The following is a 15,796-nucleotide window of genomic DNA, read 5'->3' on the forward strand; positions in this document are numbered from 1 at the left end:
CGCTTGAAGAAGCACGGCCTTTCCCAAAAAAGATCCCAGTTGTCTATAAACCCGATGTCTTGATTCTCGCAGAAGCCTCTCAGCCAGTTGTTTAAACCCAGCAGACGACTGTAGTATTCATGCGATCGTCTGACGAGAGGTAGTGGACCCGAGATGAAGATTTTTGCGGATGGGGTCCTCTCCTTCGTGTCTTCAACTAGTGCTGCGAAGTCAGCCTTGAGAACCTCTGACTCTCGGTGCCTTATGTCGTTCATCACACAACAAGTTACCATGATTGTATGAGCTAGGCTTACAAAAAGCCTTTAGCTGAACCTTTTCCTTTAATGTCCACAGAACAATATAAACTACTGTAAAATAAACAGAGCAAAAACGAAAAAAGGTTTGGGTTATCCACCCCATATACATGACAATATGGATTGGAAGAAGCTGAGCAATCAATAAGTACTAAGTTCTTTACAGACATGAGTCCAAACAGAACTGAGGTACAATGATAAACATGTTTGTTATATAGCTGACTGAAAAGAAGGGAAGGAACCAAAAGTATAAATAACATCTTTAAGAGGGAAATTCTGAGGGACTGGAAGTGGAAGTGTTGATTTTAGGAGCGGGTTCTTCTGATGGTCTGCAAAGGAAAAGAGGAGAAAGAGTTACAGCACAGTGCCAACCCCTGGTCTGGTGGGGAAACACATTTATTCAAACCCGTAAACTGTATCCCATGTACAGTGTGTGACACTATCAAGTTGCTTTTTGGTTTTTTTTTTGTCTAACCTTGATTGTAAAAATAGCAGAACTGTTGAATTTTAAACTCTCTATTGCTAACTGACATGTGTGAAGATATGAATGTGGAGCCAGTCCTGAAGCACAAAAGGCCTGAGATCCACAACTCAGCATGAGTTCAATGACGACTATATAAATGTTATAAAAGTGCACTTAAAAAGCTGGAGGTAACTTTTTTCAATGTAGAGAAAAGTTTGGAGTGCTCTCAAACTCATAAAGTTGGCCAGGATTAAGTTAAAGTGAAGTTATAAAAGGCCATGTTAAAGTAATGTGTTTTCAGCAGTGTTTTAAAGTGCTCTACTGTATTTGCCTGGCGAATTCCTATTGGCAGGCTATTCCAGATTTTAGGTGCATAACAGCAGAAGGCCGCCTCACCACTTCTTTTAAGTTTAGCTTTTGGAATTATAAGGAGACACTCATTTGAAGATCTAAGGTTACGATTTGGAATATAACGTGTCAGGCATTCCGATATATAAGATGGAGCGAGATTATTTAAGGCTTTATAAACCATAAGCAGTATTTTAAAGTCAATCCTGAATGACACAGGCAACCAGTGTAGTGACATCAAAACTGGAGAAATGTGTTGGATTTTCTTTTCCCAGTTAGGATTCTAGCAGCTGCATTCTGCACTCGTTGCAAATGATTTATGTCTTTTTTGGGTAGTCCTGAGAGGAGTGCGTTACAGTAATCTAGTCTACTGAAAACAAAAGCGTGAATTAATTTCTCAGCATCTTTCAATGATATAAGAGGTCTAACTTTAGCTATGTTTCTTAAGTGAAAAATGCTGTCCTAGTGGTCTGATGAATATGCGATTTAAAATTCAGATTACAGTCAACGGTTACCCCTAAATTTTTACTACCGTCTTAACTTTTAATCCTAGTGCATTAAGTTTATTTCTGATAACCTCGCTGAATCCATTATTGCCAATTACCAAAATTTCAGTTTTCTCTTTATTTAGTTTGAGAAAATTACTATTCATCCATTCAGAAATACCAGTAAGACATTGTGTTAGTGTATCGAAAGAGTCGGAGTCATCAGGTGCTATTGATAAGTACAGCTGTGTGTCATCAGCATAGCTGTGGTAGCTCACATTGTAACCTGAGATAATCTGACCTAACGGAAGCATATAGATTGAGAATAACAGCGGACCCAGGATAGAGCCTTGTGGAACACCATATCGGATATCATGTGTCTTTGAGATTTGATTACCACAACTCACAAAGAATTTTCTCCCTGCCAGGTAGGATTCAAACCAATTTAAGACACTGCCAGAGAGGCCCACCCATTGACTAAGGCGATTTCTAAGAATATTGTGATCAATGGTGTCAAATGCAGCACTCAGATCTAAGAGGATGAGAACAGATAAATGGCCTCTGTCTGCATTTACCCAAGTCATTTACTACTTTAACAAGTGCAGTTTCTGTACTGTGATTTGTTCTGAAGCCTGACTGAAAGTATCAAGAATAGCATGTTTATTTAGGTGGTCATTTAACTGCATAATGACTGCCTTCTCTAGAATTTTACTTAAGAAGGGCAGGTTAGAAATGGGTCTAAAATTTTCAAAGGCAGAGGGGTCAAGATTATGTTTCTTAAGAAGGGGTTTAACTACAGCAGTCTTAAGACAGTCTGGAAGACCCCGTATCTAATGACAATTTACTATGTCCAGAATATTGTCAATTAGACGCCTGATATTTCTTTGAAAAACCTGGTTGGTATTGGGTCAAGGACAGGTGGAGGTTTCAGTTGAGAGATTATACTATGTAATTCAGGTAAATCTATCCTGGTGAAAGCATTTAATTTGTTTATAACGGAGTACCGGGGCTTTGGAGGTTCTGCAGTGTTGGGGAGATATACTATGTTATCTCTAATATCATTAATTTTTTGAGTGAAAAATACAGCAATGTTCTCACAGGTTTCACTGGAAGTATTCTGGGGCATTCCTTTGTGTTACCTGGGTTTAACAGACGGTCAATTGTTGAAAATAAGACTCTGGGATTACTAGCATTGTTATTTATAATATTAGAGAAATAGCAGCCTCTCAAGACGGACAGTGTTATTGTATTCTGTTATTTTAACTTTTAATATTTCATAGTGGATAGTTAGTTTAGTTTTCCTCCATTTACGCTCAGCTCTACGACATGTTCTTTTTAAATCAGACACTCTTTGGGTCTTCCATGGAATAACAATACTAGAAGATTTTTTAACTGTCTTTTCAGGTGCAACTATGTCAACAGCAGTTCTTACTTTAGAATTAAAGTTTTCCACTTTACTATTTACATTATCCTCGCTATTATAGCTGGCATTATAAACGGACTGATTGCTTAGAATAGTTGTAAGCTTTAAAGCTGCTGATGAGTCAAAGAAGCGTTTTTTAACAAAATGCTTCTCATGAGCGTTTTCTATCTTTATTTCTATATTAAATAGTAGAAGGAAATGGTCTGATAGACCGATATCAGTGACCTGCTTTATATCAACTTTAAGTCCTTTAGTAATCACTAAGTCTAACGTATGACCTGCTTTATGTGTAGGCTGATTTACGAGCTGCCTCAAATCAAAAGAGTCCAGGAGGTTCATGAATTCCTTTACCTTTTGGTCACACTGATTGTCGACATGAAAGTTAAAGTCGCCGACTATTAAGAGTGCATCATAGTTTGTAACTAAAATTGACATTAAGTCAGAGAATTCCTCAAAGAAAGACGTGTTATATTTAGGAGGTCTATACACAGATAATACGAGAACGTGAGAATCTCCATGAATAACAACGGCTAGATACTCAAAGGACTTAAATTTACCAAAACTAACATCTTTACATTTTAATCGGCTCGAGTAAATGTTTGCCAAACCGCCCCCCCTTTTCCCCTGGCGGTCGGCACGAGTAAAACTGTAATCCGGAGCGCAGATTCGATTAAAACTGCCGCCCCATTGGAATTAAGCCATGTTTCATTTAGCGCAATAAAATCAATGTTTCTATCACTAATAAGATCGTTTATAAAAAATGTCTTGTTAGTTAAAGCTCTAACATTTAATAGTGCCATATTTAATGTTTCTGAAGGGCAGAGCTGAATTTTATGCGTGTTATCGGTAATCGGAACAAAAATTAAGTTATTTTTGTTAACGCCGCTGTGTGTGTACTTTTTATGTAATCTACAATCCGTTTTTATAGTCTTAATGCAGTGTTGATCTGAAGTAGTAATTTCAATTAAATTATTGGTGTTTTTGCCGCACTGCCTAGATTTTTTACGTGCGTTAAGATTTGTTATTAGATTATTAATGATGTGCACTTTAACGGAAGACTCTGTTAAGCCATTATGTCCTATCAAACCAGTAGCATTACGTAAGGGGTTAGCAGTAGTAGACAGTCAAGATAGACGAATTACCTTAGCGATGTTTTCGGAGAGGACCCGGGCGCCAAATCTATTCGGATGCAGTCCATCCCGCTTGAAGAAGCACGGCCTTTCCCAAAAAAGATCCCAGTTGTCTATAAACCCGATGTCTTGATTCTCGCAGAAGCCTCTCAGCCAGTTGTTTAAACCCAGCAGACGACTGTAGTATTCATGCGATCGTCTGACGAGAGGTAGTGGACCCGAGATGAAGATTTTTGCGGATGGGGTCCTCTCCTTCGTGTCTTCAACTAGTGCTGCGAAGTCAGCCTTGAGAACCTCTGACTCTCGGTGCCTTATGTCGTTCATCACACAACAAGTTACCATGATTGTATGAGCTAGGCTTACAAAAAGCCTTTAGCTGAACCTTTTCCTTTAATGTCCACAGAACAATATAAACTACTGTAAAATAAACAGAGCAAAAACGAAAAAAAAGGTTTGGGTTATCCACCCCATATACATGACAATATGGATTGGAAGAAGCTGAGCAATCAATAAGTACTAAGTTCTTTACAGACATGAGTCCAAACAGAACTGAGGTACAATGATAAACATGTTTGTTATATAGCTGACTGAAAAGAAGGGAAGGAACCAAAAGTATAAATAACATCTTTAAGAGGGAAATTCTGAGGGACTGGAAGTGGAAGTGTTGATTTTAGGAAGCGGGTTCTTCTGATGGTCTGCAAAGGAAAAGAGGAGAAAGAGTTACAGCACAGTGCCAACCCCTGGTCTGGTGGGGAAACACATTTATTCAAACCCGTAAACTGTATCCCATGTACAGTGTGTGACACTATCAAGTTGCTTTTTGGTTTTTTTTTTGTCTAACCTTGATTGTAAAAATAGCAGAACTGTTGAATTTTAAACTCTCTATTGCTAACTGACATGTGTGAAGATATGAATGTGGAGCCAGTCCTGAAGCACAAAAGGCCTGAGATCCACAACTCAGCATGAGTTCAATGACGACTATATAAATGTTATAAAAGTGCACTTAAAAAGCTGGAGGTAACTTTTTTCAATGTAGAGAGAAAAGTTTGGAGTGCTCTCAAACTCATAAAGTTGGCTGAGGAGCTGACAAAACGATCTGAAACCCTTGGTAGCACATTATGCTAAGGAAGATGTTCTGGTTTACTGTAGATGGAAGACAACTTGAACAGGAGTTCAAGAAATTGCTTAATTTGCCATCAATGTACATGACTGTGCTTGAGCTGCTCACATTCATTTATGAAAAACTGCTTACAGAGATGTACCTAAACCTATGGATCACTTTTTCAGTGACAGTGGTTGGCACAAAGGGGAGCTTTTTAAAAACGTAAGCTCATTAAGACTTACCCGAGATCCACTATGATACAGGAGCACATCAGGTGTCTTATGTTATTGATTGGTTTGTTGCAAGAAAGGTTTTAAGGATCAAGTTTTAGATTTGGGAATTTAATACACTTGAGATGTGCAGTAACATGTTTTATTCTGAATTTAAACAGTGAAAGTCCAGTATGTATAATATAATTTTAATGTATATATTTTGTGGCCATTAGGGGGCATCCCAGAGCCCCAAACCCCATAAACAACTGCAACAACGCAGCTCTGGGTTCAAATGCCGTTCTCTTTTTACAAATACCTTATGTAAACTTCTTCCAAAATCCAGAATACAAAAATACATTTCATCTTCTTTTCTTTTCATTTTTTTTTTCATTTTCCAAACACAGCAGGCTAGATTTTTCCACCTCCTCTCCAGACTTCACTCACCTGAGTTCCTTTTAACCTGGGACTTGGAGTACTTCTGGTGCATAAGCACTATAATAAGGAAGCACTTCCAGATTAGGTAGAACCTCCATTTGACAGGGAAGTCTCCTGCCAAAAGCACTTCCCCAAGGACCCCACCAATATGACCCATACAAGTGGTTGGCACAAAAATGAGCCTTGGTGAATACATTGCCTTTTGTGCCAGCAATAAAAACACAAGGTGATAGCATTCGAAATTCACCCTCCAATCTTAAAAAACACAAGGAGGTAAGTGTGCTCACATGTCCTTTTTTGTTTGACTTGCCATTTGGATATATTGATTATTAAAACGATAACTAAAAATCAATTAAAATGAACTATGAATATTAGAGAAATATGAATTTTCAATTATATTATTGGGATAAGCTACTGTACTAAGTTAATCTAAATAATGGTGAGCGTGCAAAACAGACTTTTATTTAGGTTGATATATATATATATGTATATAAACACACACACACATTGATAATGATATCAGATGGCAGAGATATGGGGAGATAATTAAAGTATCTATCTATCTAATGATCAATTCTTGATTTACATTGACCCTTTGGTTTAAACTACGAGTACTCTCTTCTACCAGAGTTCAAATCTCTCTAAATATATTTTAAAGAATTAAGAGTTGTTTAAATAAAAATAGTTTAAACCAAACAGACCGCTTCAAATACAGAAGGATATACATCCAGTTATCAGGTGAAATGTTAAAATCTCCAGCTAATACACAATCCGTTGGGTAAGCAGCATAGCGCTCAGAAATATCTGATATCTAATATCTGCAACTTTACAAAGTATCCTTTTTTCTGTTTTCGTATAACTACATATTTTTACTAAAATAAGATAGGAACATTTATATACTATCACCAACCAGTGTTCATTACCGTTAGTCTCGATAGTAATTTTCTTTTTTCAAGAAACTTATTAAAAATAAACGACCACCCCACAGAACGATTAGTCCCATGACTGAACAAAATGTGATCACCCCACTGATTTGACCAGAAAATGCCTTCCTAGGCACTTGAACTACATTATTATATGAAACATGCACATTCAATTTGAGGAGCTTTTTTATATGACACTGTTTCCCATCGCACACACATATCAACAACAAAGCGCCCTGCCATGCAAGGCAACTTACGTCTGATTACTAGTAGCGTCTCTGACGTTCAGTGCGGAAGGGGAGGGTCTTCAAGTGCGCTTCAAGATAGGACAGTTCTTAACCGCTGCCTGTAATAATGTTTTGAGTGTCTCGTTGGAAAAAAAATTGGAATTATTGATTTTATTTACATTTATCTAATTTTAATGTTTATACTAGAAAATCTGTCATGAGACGAAAGCAGGTAAGGATGTGCAGCTCTAAACTTTTTAAAGTATTGGGCGGGCAAGATTTTAAGCAGCTGTACTTTCGAAAAAGTACGCGAAAGATAGAGAGTGAGTTAAATGAGTGAAATTTTTGAAAAGATGATTGAAGTGGCTAATGTTTTAGATTTCGACTACTTTTAGTAGAGACTTTTCTTGGTGTACCCGTGTAATATTTAATATGCGCAGGGTACTGCACAATAAGCAGGAAACTTTTCAGCACTTCCTTTTGGAGTAGAAAATATTGTGGTCGGTTTGAGAGGCGCACTTTCCATGCGTTGTTATGTTGTCTGTGATTTTTTTTTTAACACGCAGCAAACTAAACCACCAAAACAAGCTTCATTGCATAATATGTGAAGCATCTGGAGTTATTATAGAGTTCTAGTTTTCAGGCGAACGCATCGGTTCGGGTTACTTTCGATTCAAGTTGAACCTATTCACTTACGTTTATTGCCCGCCAGTTGGACGTTTCCATTCGACACTGAGTTTGAGCTCAGTTGAGCACAAATATAACTGAGGCTTCCAGTTAACAAGGAGTCCAGCAATGTCTCCATTACTGAGTTTGTTTTATGGTTTTGTTTTATTTTCAGCCTGCAAGAAAATCTCGCAGTTCGGATCGACGGAAAGAAAGATGCGGCACAGAAGGATCGCTAGAAGAGGTTGGTAAATGAATTATGGAGAGGTGTGGGCGCTCGGTTTCCAAGGCAGCACCTCGATGTTAACGTAATTAAGGCTGCATTGTTCGTTACAAAATTGTCTAGATTGTTTATACATGTATATTGTCTACAAAATAATTAATAATAATTAATTTATTCCGGCCCCTTTTTCGTAAGCAATCCGTTTCTGCATTTTATTGAACTTTTCTGATGTCATCGTGGTTGTTTGACCCGATGTTTTCCCCAAGGGACCCTGCAATATTTATTTTATTTTACTTTTAATTCGCCTTTTTATTTTCAGAACCCACGTTTTACTTTAAAGACACCAATGAAGATAGGCAGGAACACACCGTCACTGCATCACGGCATAATCGTTTGTACGGAGCCATTTTAAGGTCGCTCAGCCCAGCACGCAAGTCCTTGAGAATGCTGTATTGGAGTACTCTGAGAAAACCCACGCAAAGTCTACATGTTGCCTAAGACAGTAAATAAAGACTAATTGGTTCCCGGGATTGTGATTGCCTAGTGAATGGTATTCAAAGATATTAAGTTGCCAAGGTTCATCGTGTCGTCTTCATTCGTTTATGGGTCTTTTTTTTTCTTTCTTGAAAGATGAATACTGTGTTACCACTGAGTAATACTTATTCAGAGGCAGCATGTCCTTTACACCTTTGTTTTTAATTTTTAGAAAAATGAAAGCAAAGGGGCAAATTTTAAGAGCATATGTACACCTGCATATTAAAAGTTACTACTTTGCTGAATCTATAAATGCATCATAGAGCAGAAACAGTAAGGTAATGATGTCAGTTAGCTTTTGTAGGTCTTTAGAATGAGAGGTTGACAGTTTTGCCTTTTTATATTGGCTATTATTTCTATATTTTTTTCTGACCATATTTGGAAATTCAGTTTACTTTTAGTTTTCCTTCATCGTGTATTTTTAGTTTAGTTTTCATTTTACAAAGACCTTTCTGTTTTTATTTTTATATGTTTTAGTTTTAGTAATTCTGGTACGGTTAAATAGCCACTATTGAATTTAGTTTTTGTGTCGCATTGAGACAGAACTGTACACTTAACGGGTTTGGATATGAGTTTAATGTTAGTGGAAGCTTACTACAGTACATGACAGTTTACTATTTGGTACTGAATATGAACAATTTTGTACAATTTTATAATTGTAAAAATATTTTCTATCATTTCTGCTGAACAAATCTACACTGACTATTGGCACTTTTTTCCTTTTATTGCCTAGAATGGGCCATTTTGTGATGAAATATAGGTAAATTTTAAGGTGTGAGGGTTTTTTACTCTAAATGTCTACAGCACGCAACCTATCCTGCTCCAACGACAATGTGCTTATAATGAATGCCTTTAATATTGCATTCAAAAATCTAAAATACTGGGCTTTATTTTCTACCAGCCATATTGAACGCTGATTCCATCTCTTGCACAAACAATTTATAGACAGGCTTTTGCCACCTGCAGGCGTGAAAAGATATCAAAAATTAGAAAACAGAATCTACTGTGTTCTGACAGGTGTGATCATGAAAATCACAGGGGCTTAGGCTTGAATCAGTGTGCAGAGCCCACCTAGCTGTATTGATGGAAATGAAGAAAAACAACTATGTAGTGTCGAGGTTAGGGGTAGTGAGAGTTGAATAGCCCATGCATAAGAATAGTAAACACTTAATGAGTAGTGCAAGAGCAGGTAATAAGAGTATGGACAGGCACAAAATGACAGCGACAGCATCTGAGATTAAGAACAATATATATACATTATGTAAACCTAGTTACCCGGGGTCGGATCACAGGAAACCTGGAGCCTACCCAAGTAGGTTTGGATGCAAGGTAGGAAAAATCGCTTGTATGTAATATATATGATATGGTTGATGTTAAGAACAAAAAGAATATGATATTTCAATTATCAGTTTTGAGAGAGAGAAACATTGAAAAAATGTGGACAGATATTTTAAAACAATTCTGCTACTGGAGCATTTTCACAATATCAGGTATTTTGAGCTGTGACTATTAACTAAAAAAGATATAGTATAAATAAAAAAAAAAAAAAACACATTAGTATGTTTAGCTTTTCACCACTTGGCAGATTTTCAACTTACCTGTAGTTCGGTAGAGACATTGCCAATGCAGAAATTTTTCAAGGTTTGTATCGCTTCGTTGTTAAATGAAGTTTTTAAAGCAAAAGTGATTGATCAGCAACAATATGCTGATCTTGTACGATGACTTTGTCAGTCTCTCGATCAGTGCCGTTTTATTTTCAAAAATAGTAGCCTGTTTTTGTAGTCAGATTCATAATTGCACATGGTAGGAGTTGTTTATTTCCTTTGATTTTAAGTTTTATTGTGAAAGGTTCTTGTTTCTTGAAAAGCGATGGCTAGCTTTTTAACTAGTTGTGCCCCTGCCAGGTGCTGTGTAGACCAGTACCCTGGGCAGAATCTCCAGACAGACTCTTCTCCACCTTTTCAAAGGTTCTCCAGTATTTTTAGTACTTTGGAGTTAGAGTCATTTCTGTTTTTATAATCTTTTCCAAGGTACTACAATTGTGTTTGCCTTGAATTCTGTTTTTTGGTGTTTTAGAAAAAATATTGAACTTTATTTTATACATTTTGCAACATGACCTGTACACTTTTTGCAGTGATATTTGTATTTGATATGTATCTCATAATCTTGTTTTCACTTTTATGTCACCTATTATGTGCAATTCTGTAAAATTTTAAGCCTTATTTTTACATTCCATATATGGTATTTTAATTGTAACCCCTTGTGTTTACAATTTTATATATTATGGCCCTGTTATTTCAGTGAGGATCACAAGGTTATTTTTTTTGTAAAGTATATGGTGGTCCAGATCTAACTATGCAATTTTCATTACACGATAACTTAAGTTTATTACATAGATGGTCCGGGATTTTTCGGGTGATTTTCTAAGTGTGCAAACTGACGACATGAAGAATCATCTTCGTGCCAAACTGGAATTGTCCCCACATAAGTCAGAGTCATCCAGACGATCTGGATCTGCATAATTAGATCTGGACCACCCTGTATAGTGCTGTGAAAAGGTATCTGCCCTCTCCTAATAATCCTGTTTTTTTGTTTTTTTTTTTGGTATGTTGTACGGTACACTATGAATGGCCTTAAACCTTTAAACAGAAAACAATGTTAGAGAGAGAGAACATGAGTGAACAGTGAACACACAGTATTTTAAATCATGACTTTCTTTATTCAAGGAACAAAATTATCCATCACCCATGTGTAAAAGTAATTGCCACAATAGCTTCAGTGCTTGGTTGCAGCACAAATTGTAACTAAAGACTTCTGTGATTTGATAAATAGTCTTTTACATTGGTTTTGAGGAATTTTTGCTGACTGTTACTTGCAGAACAGATAGGTTGGTTAGTTGAACTGCTTGTTTCGAGTTCTACCATAGCACCTCTTTTGGGTTCAAGTCAAGGCTTTGACTAGGCTACTCCAGAACTTTAAATTTTATTTCTTCTGAACCGTTTGGATGCAGACTTGCTTTTATATTTTACCTCGTTGTCCTGCTGCATAACCCAATTACCATTCAGGTCATGAACAGATGACCTGACATTATTCTTAAGAATACTCTGGTAAAGTGCAGAATTCATGGTTCCTGCAGTAGCCCAGGTCCTGAGACAGCAAAGTATCCTCACACCATTACACTACCACCTACATGTTATATTGTAAGTGTGATGATCTTGCTGTCAAACACTCCATAGAACTCTACTTTGACTTGTGTGTCTATAGAATATTATTCCAAAAGTATTGGGGGAAAAATCCAGTTGTTTTTTTTGCAAATGTGAGGCAAGCACTGGTGTTGGATATCAAGGGGTTTTCGACTTGCTAGTGTTCTGTGAATCTCAATTTTACCCAGTCTCTTTCTTACTGTAGAGTCATATACTCTTAAATTAGCTGAGGTAAGAGAGTGTTGCAGTTCTTTGAATGTTCTGTACTTCCTCTGTGGCCTCTCGAATGAATGATAACTGTGCTCTTGAAATGATTTTGACAGGTCACCTTTCCTGAGAAGATTCACTTCTGTTCCAGATATTTTACCTTTGGCAGTAATGGGTCTTAATGTAGCACTGTGGAATACCAGAGCCTTAGAAATGCCAAGTTCACCCCAGAAATCTTTTTTTTTTTTAGTTGGGTGAGATGGAATATCCTGGTGGAGTTTTATAGTCTGTTTAGTATTTGTTATTCCTGAGCTTAAAATTGTATACTAATTTAATTAATCTATTCTCAAAACCCAGATGTCCAAAGCATTTTCTTAATCAAAATCACATGGGTCTGTCCCCACAACACATCTCCCCAAAGAAATCGGCATAAGATTGTTTAGCGTGTTCTGACTCATGTGACTCTACCAACAGGTTTTTATTCTTTTTAGGGTAGAAAATCCCTTTCATATTTTGCTGTGCTCACTGGCATGACTAGTCCCAACAGCAGCTAGTTTTACTAAATTTGGAAAAGAATCTTTCAGTTTGGATGCTGTTGCTAGCTTTACCAGTCATTGTTTTGAATTTAGATTTTTGTATGACTGCCCTTGAATCATTTTCAATGCAATAGCCCATTCTTGTTTAGTACAGTCATAGTTTTAAAACAGCAGGATTGTCATTTTTACTACTATTTTTAGAGTAGTATTCAAAAAGAATCTCATTAGCCTTGCACTAGACAATTTCTACAATAAAGGCAACACATCCAAAAGCATCAGTTATGCAATAAAACTGTTTTAATATTTCAGATTAAGCCTTCTATTATAATATTTTGTTTGTTGGCTTCTTTAAGTGCAGCTGTACACTCAAAATGTATTCTGTCAGAGACTATATTACAAAATCATGAGACCACTGCCTAGTGTTACTAGTCTTACAATTTGAAGAATATCTTGAATCTGAGAAAAACCAGCCATCATGATGGAAGAATTTTAGAAGAGGAAAAACAGTTGTCTTAAAGTATCATTACATTTCGCCTAATAAAACACTTCAGCAGCTGCTTGAGCATTCAAGGGTCTAAATTAGTGTGTTAAATGATCTCCGCTTTTCCATAAATTACACTGGTGGTTGCTACATAACTAACTCTAACCTCTTTACTTAGTTGACTTAACACATTTAATTTACTCAAGCAGCTTTTTTAAAGCCAGAGATTTTCAGTAGATTTGTTGCACTGCCACATAAATAAAAATGTTTTTCTGTTGTCGATCGGATTTTGTGGGATTGTTCTTACAGACTGAGATTGACAGCGGTGCTCCAGAGATAGGACTTCTGGTTTCCTTTTTTTCATTTTCGGGGAGAAATTTACATGAAGTACACCATTTAAAGGGAAAGTACAGCCAACTAGACATCCAGGGCGTAATGGAGGGGGTTTTGGCAAAATCGAACGAAGCCGATCAGCATCTGCCTGGGCCATGAGTTGAAGTCCTGGATCATCTAAACTCCTGACGGTTAGGTGGAAGTCGGTAATTCTTTTTTGACTGGTGAATTGGGCGTTCCGCTATTTCCCATGGACTTGGGTTAGTTTCTCGAAGACCTTGCTGTTATTTATCATGGTGCAGACTGACTGTATAGCTTTTACCGTGAAGATTTTTTCGCTACTATTGTGTTTTTTTGTTTTTTTTTTATTGTCCTGGGCAAGGAATACTCCGTCATCAGATTTGACAGAACATTTTAAAATACAGGGTGTGATATTGACCTATCCTTTTTATCATCTGCCGCAAATTAGGACAGGTTAGTGGTAACGAAAGTTTCGTCTCAGCATGGCAGGCCAAATTGTTACAGATTCATCACACAGAGCACGAAAATCTTCAGAATTTAATTTTCAGTATTTATAGATCTAATTTCTGATGCAAAAATATCAAGCCATTCTTGCATTATTCTTTCTGAGTTACAGTCCACATTTTTTTATGATGGAACAATCTAACCCTTTCAATTTGAATTTTTTCAATTTGCCCTTTTCGATTTTGTGACAGGAAACATCTTCCTTTATAACTGCACAAGTTTCAATGTGTATTTTACTTTGCTCATGCTCAACCAAGCTTGCCCTTCAAAGTCTTATGAATGGTGGTGTTGCCCACGCCTCTTACTGTATATGTTTGTGGATCATCTCTTTGACATGACATACACTAACCTATTATAATAATATATATATATATATATAAAATAAAGAACTCACTGTTGATATCTGACCAGTGGTATTTAGGTGAATGGTTTTCATTCAAAACATAGTTTGCAGTAGATCATTTACCAGATGTTGCAACCTCCATAACATCTGTGTTGGAAGTTAACAGTTCTGTTGTAAAATTGGTAACTTCACCACAATGCTTAGACATTCTATCTCTTTCAAAGTAATTAAATAGTGTAATTTTCTGAGTAAAGGTTTTACTCATTATGGCATAATCTGATAGTGTTCTATTTTGAATATGAACAAACAATGAGGGCGGCGTGGTGGCAAAGTGGTAATGCTGCTGCCTTGCAGCAAGGAGACCACGGTTCATGTCCCAGGTCCTTCCAGCATGGAGTTTGCATGTTCTCCACATGTCTGTGTGCATTTCCTCCCTCAGTTCTAAGTCATGCAGGTTAAGTAAATTGGCAGACCTCTGTTGGCCCTAGTGCGTGTGTGTGTTTGACTAGTACACTGTCAAGGGTTTGTTCCTGTCTTGTGCCCTATGCTAGCTGGGATAAGCTCCAGCAGATCCCCCAACCCTGTTCAGGACTATTGAGGTTTGAAAATGATTGACTGACAAACCAATGATGTAGACTAATTTTAAGGTTTTTAACTTTAATTGCTGCAAATTACCCAGCATCTGACACTTTACAGTAATTTTCCGCAATTATATTGAACCGCTTTACGAGGTTGATTAACAGTAAACTGTACCTCTTTCACAAGGAGAATTCTGATTTCATTTTACCATTTCCCAAGTACTACAATAACTTTTTTCTTTGCTGTCTTTTCTGTACAATTTCTTTTAGAGTTTATTTTTTAATTCGTAGCCAAAGCCAGAACACTCCTTTCCTAACTCCTACAGGTAACATTCCCTAATCTCTCTGCTGATTTAACCTTTTTTTTCCCTAAACTTCGTCTCCCCCACAATAACCAAACCATTCTACATGCCGCCGAGCTTCTTCCCCGCATTATAACTGCAGGTCCCTCGAATTGACCTAACTCCTCCTGGAGTCACTTCTTGCAAGTAAGTTCCCTTAAGGCCTACCATAGTCAGAGATTACCAGTGGTTTGGCTGCAAGTTCTTCTCACTACTTTAGACACTGCTAAGATGGCATGATGGACTGCTCTATTGTGTTCTTCACCCTACGCAGGAAAAGGCACATTCTCCATATAATGTAATTGCGCTACCAGACGGCATATGTAATAGGAAATACATCTTGTATGGTGTGTACTAAGGTGGGGAGTAAAAATATTCCAGAGCTGTCCATTCATTGAAGAGCCCCAGCCAAAGGCAGGCAGTGTGGTGTAGTGGTTAAGTTGTGGGTTCAAATCCCGCTACTGACACGGTGTGACCATGAGCAAATCACTTGACCCGCCTGTTCTCCAACTGGAAAGCCAAAATAAATGTGACCAATTATATCATAAATGTTGTAAGGTAAAGACGTCCGTCAAATAAGTAAATGTAAACTAAAATGCAAAGTAGTTGCAGCAGCTGGGTGGCATGAGAAGTTTTCAAAAAGGCCCTATGGAGAACACCGGAAATGGCTTTATAATTTTTTCCTAACTGGCAAGTTTAAAAAACATTTTTCCTTATCTCTTCTGTAATTTTCTTTGATCAAGTCCTAGTCATCTTCTAGAAACCTTATGGTGACTACTTCACTA

At 37.1% G+C, this 15,796-nt stretch overlaps 1 protein-coding gene across 3 annotated transcripts in view; it reads left to right on the forward strand.

Moving 5' to 3' along the window:
* The first annotated feature begins 7,136 nt into the window (after positions 1–7,136).
* c6h1orf174 (chromosome 6 C1orf174 homolog) overlaps positions 7,137–15,796 on the forward strand; it is a 30,319-nt gene continuing 21,659 nt past the window's right edge. For 2 of the 3 annotated variants that reach the window (XM_039755989.1, XM_039755988.1), the window contains exons 1-2: positions 7,137–7,273; positions 7,883–7,951. In XM_039755989.1, coding sequence (XP_039611923.1) covers positions 7,259–7,273; positions 7,883–7,951 — 84 coding nt within the window. In that variant the 5' untranslated portion in view covers positions 7,137–7,258. Of the gene's footprint in view, positions 7,274–7,882; positions 7,952–8,249; positions 8,481–15,796 lie in introns of all 3 variants that reach the window. The other variant, XM_039755990.1, reaches the window with a different exon arrangement.

The sequence above is a fragment of the Polypterus senegalus genome, chromosome 6 (assembly GCF_016835505.1).
Source record: "Polypterus senegalus isolate Bchr_013 chromosome 6, ASM1683550v1, whole genome shotgun sequence".
Classification (NCBI taxonomy): domain Eukaryota; kingdom Metazoa; phylum Chordata; class Cladistia; order Polypteriformes; family Polypteridae; genus Polypterus; species Polypterus senegalus.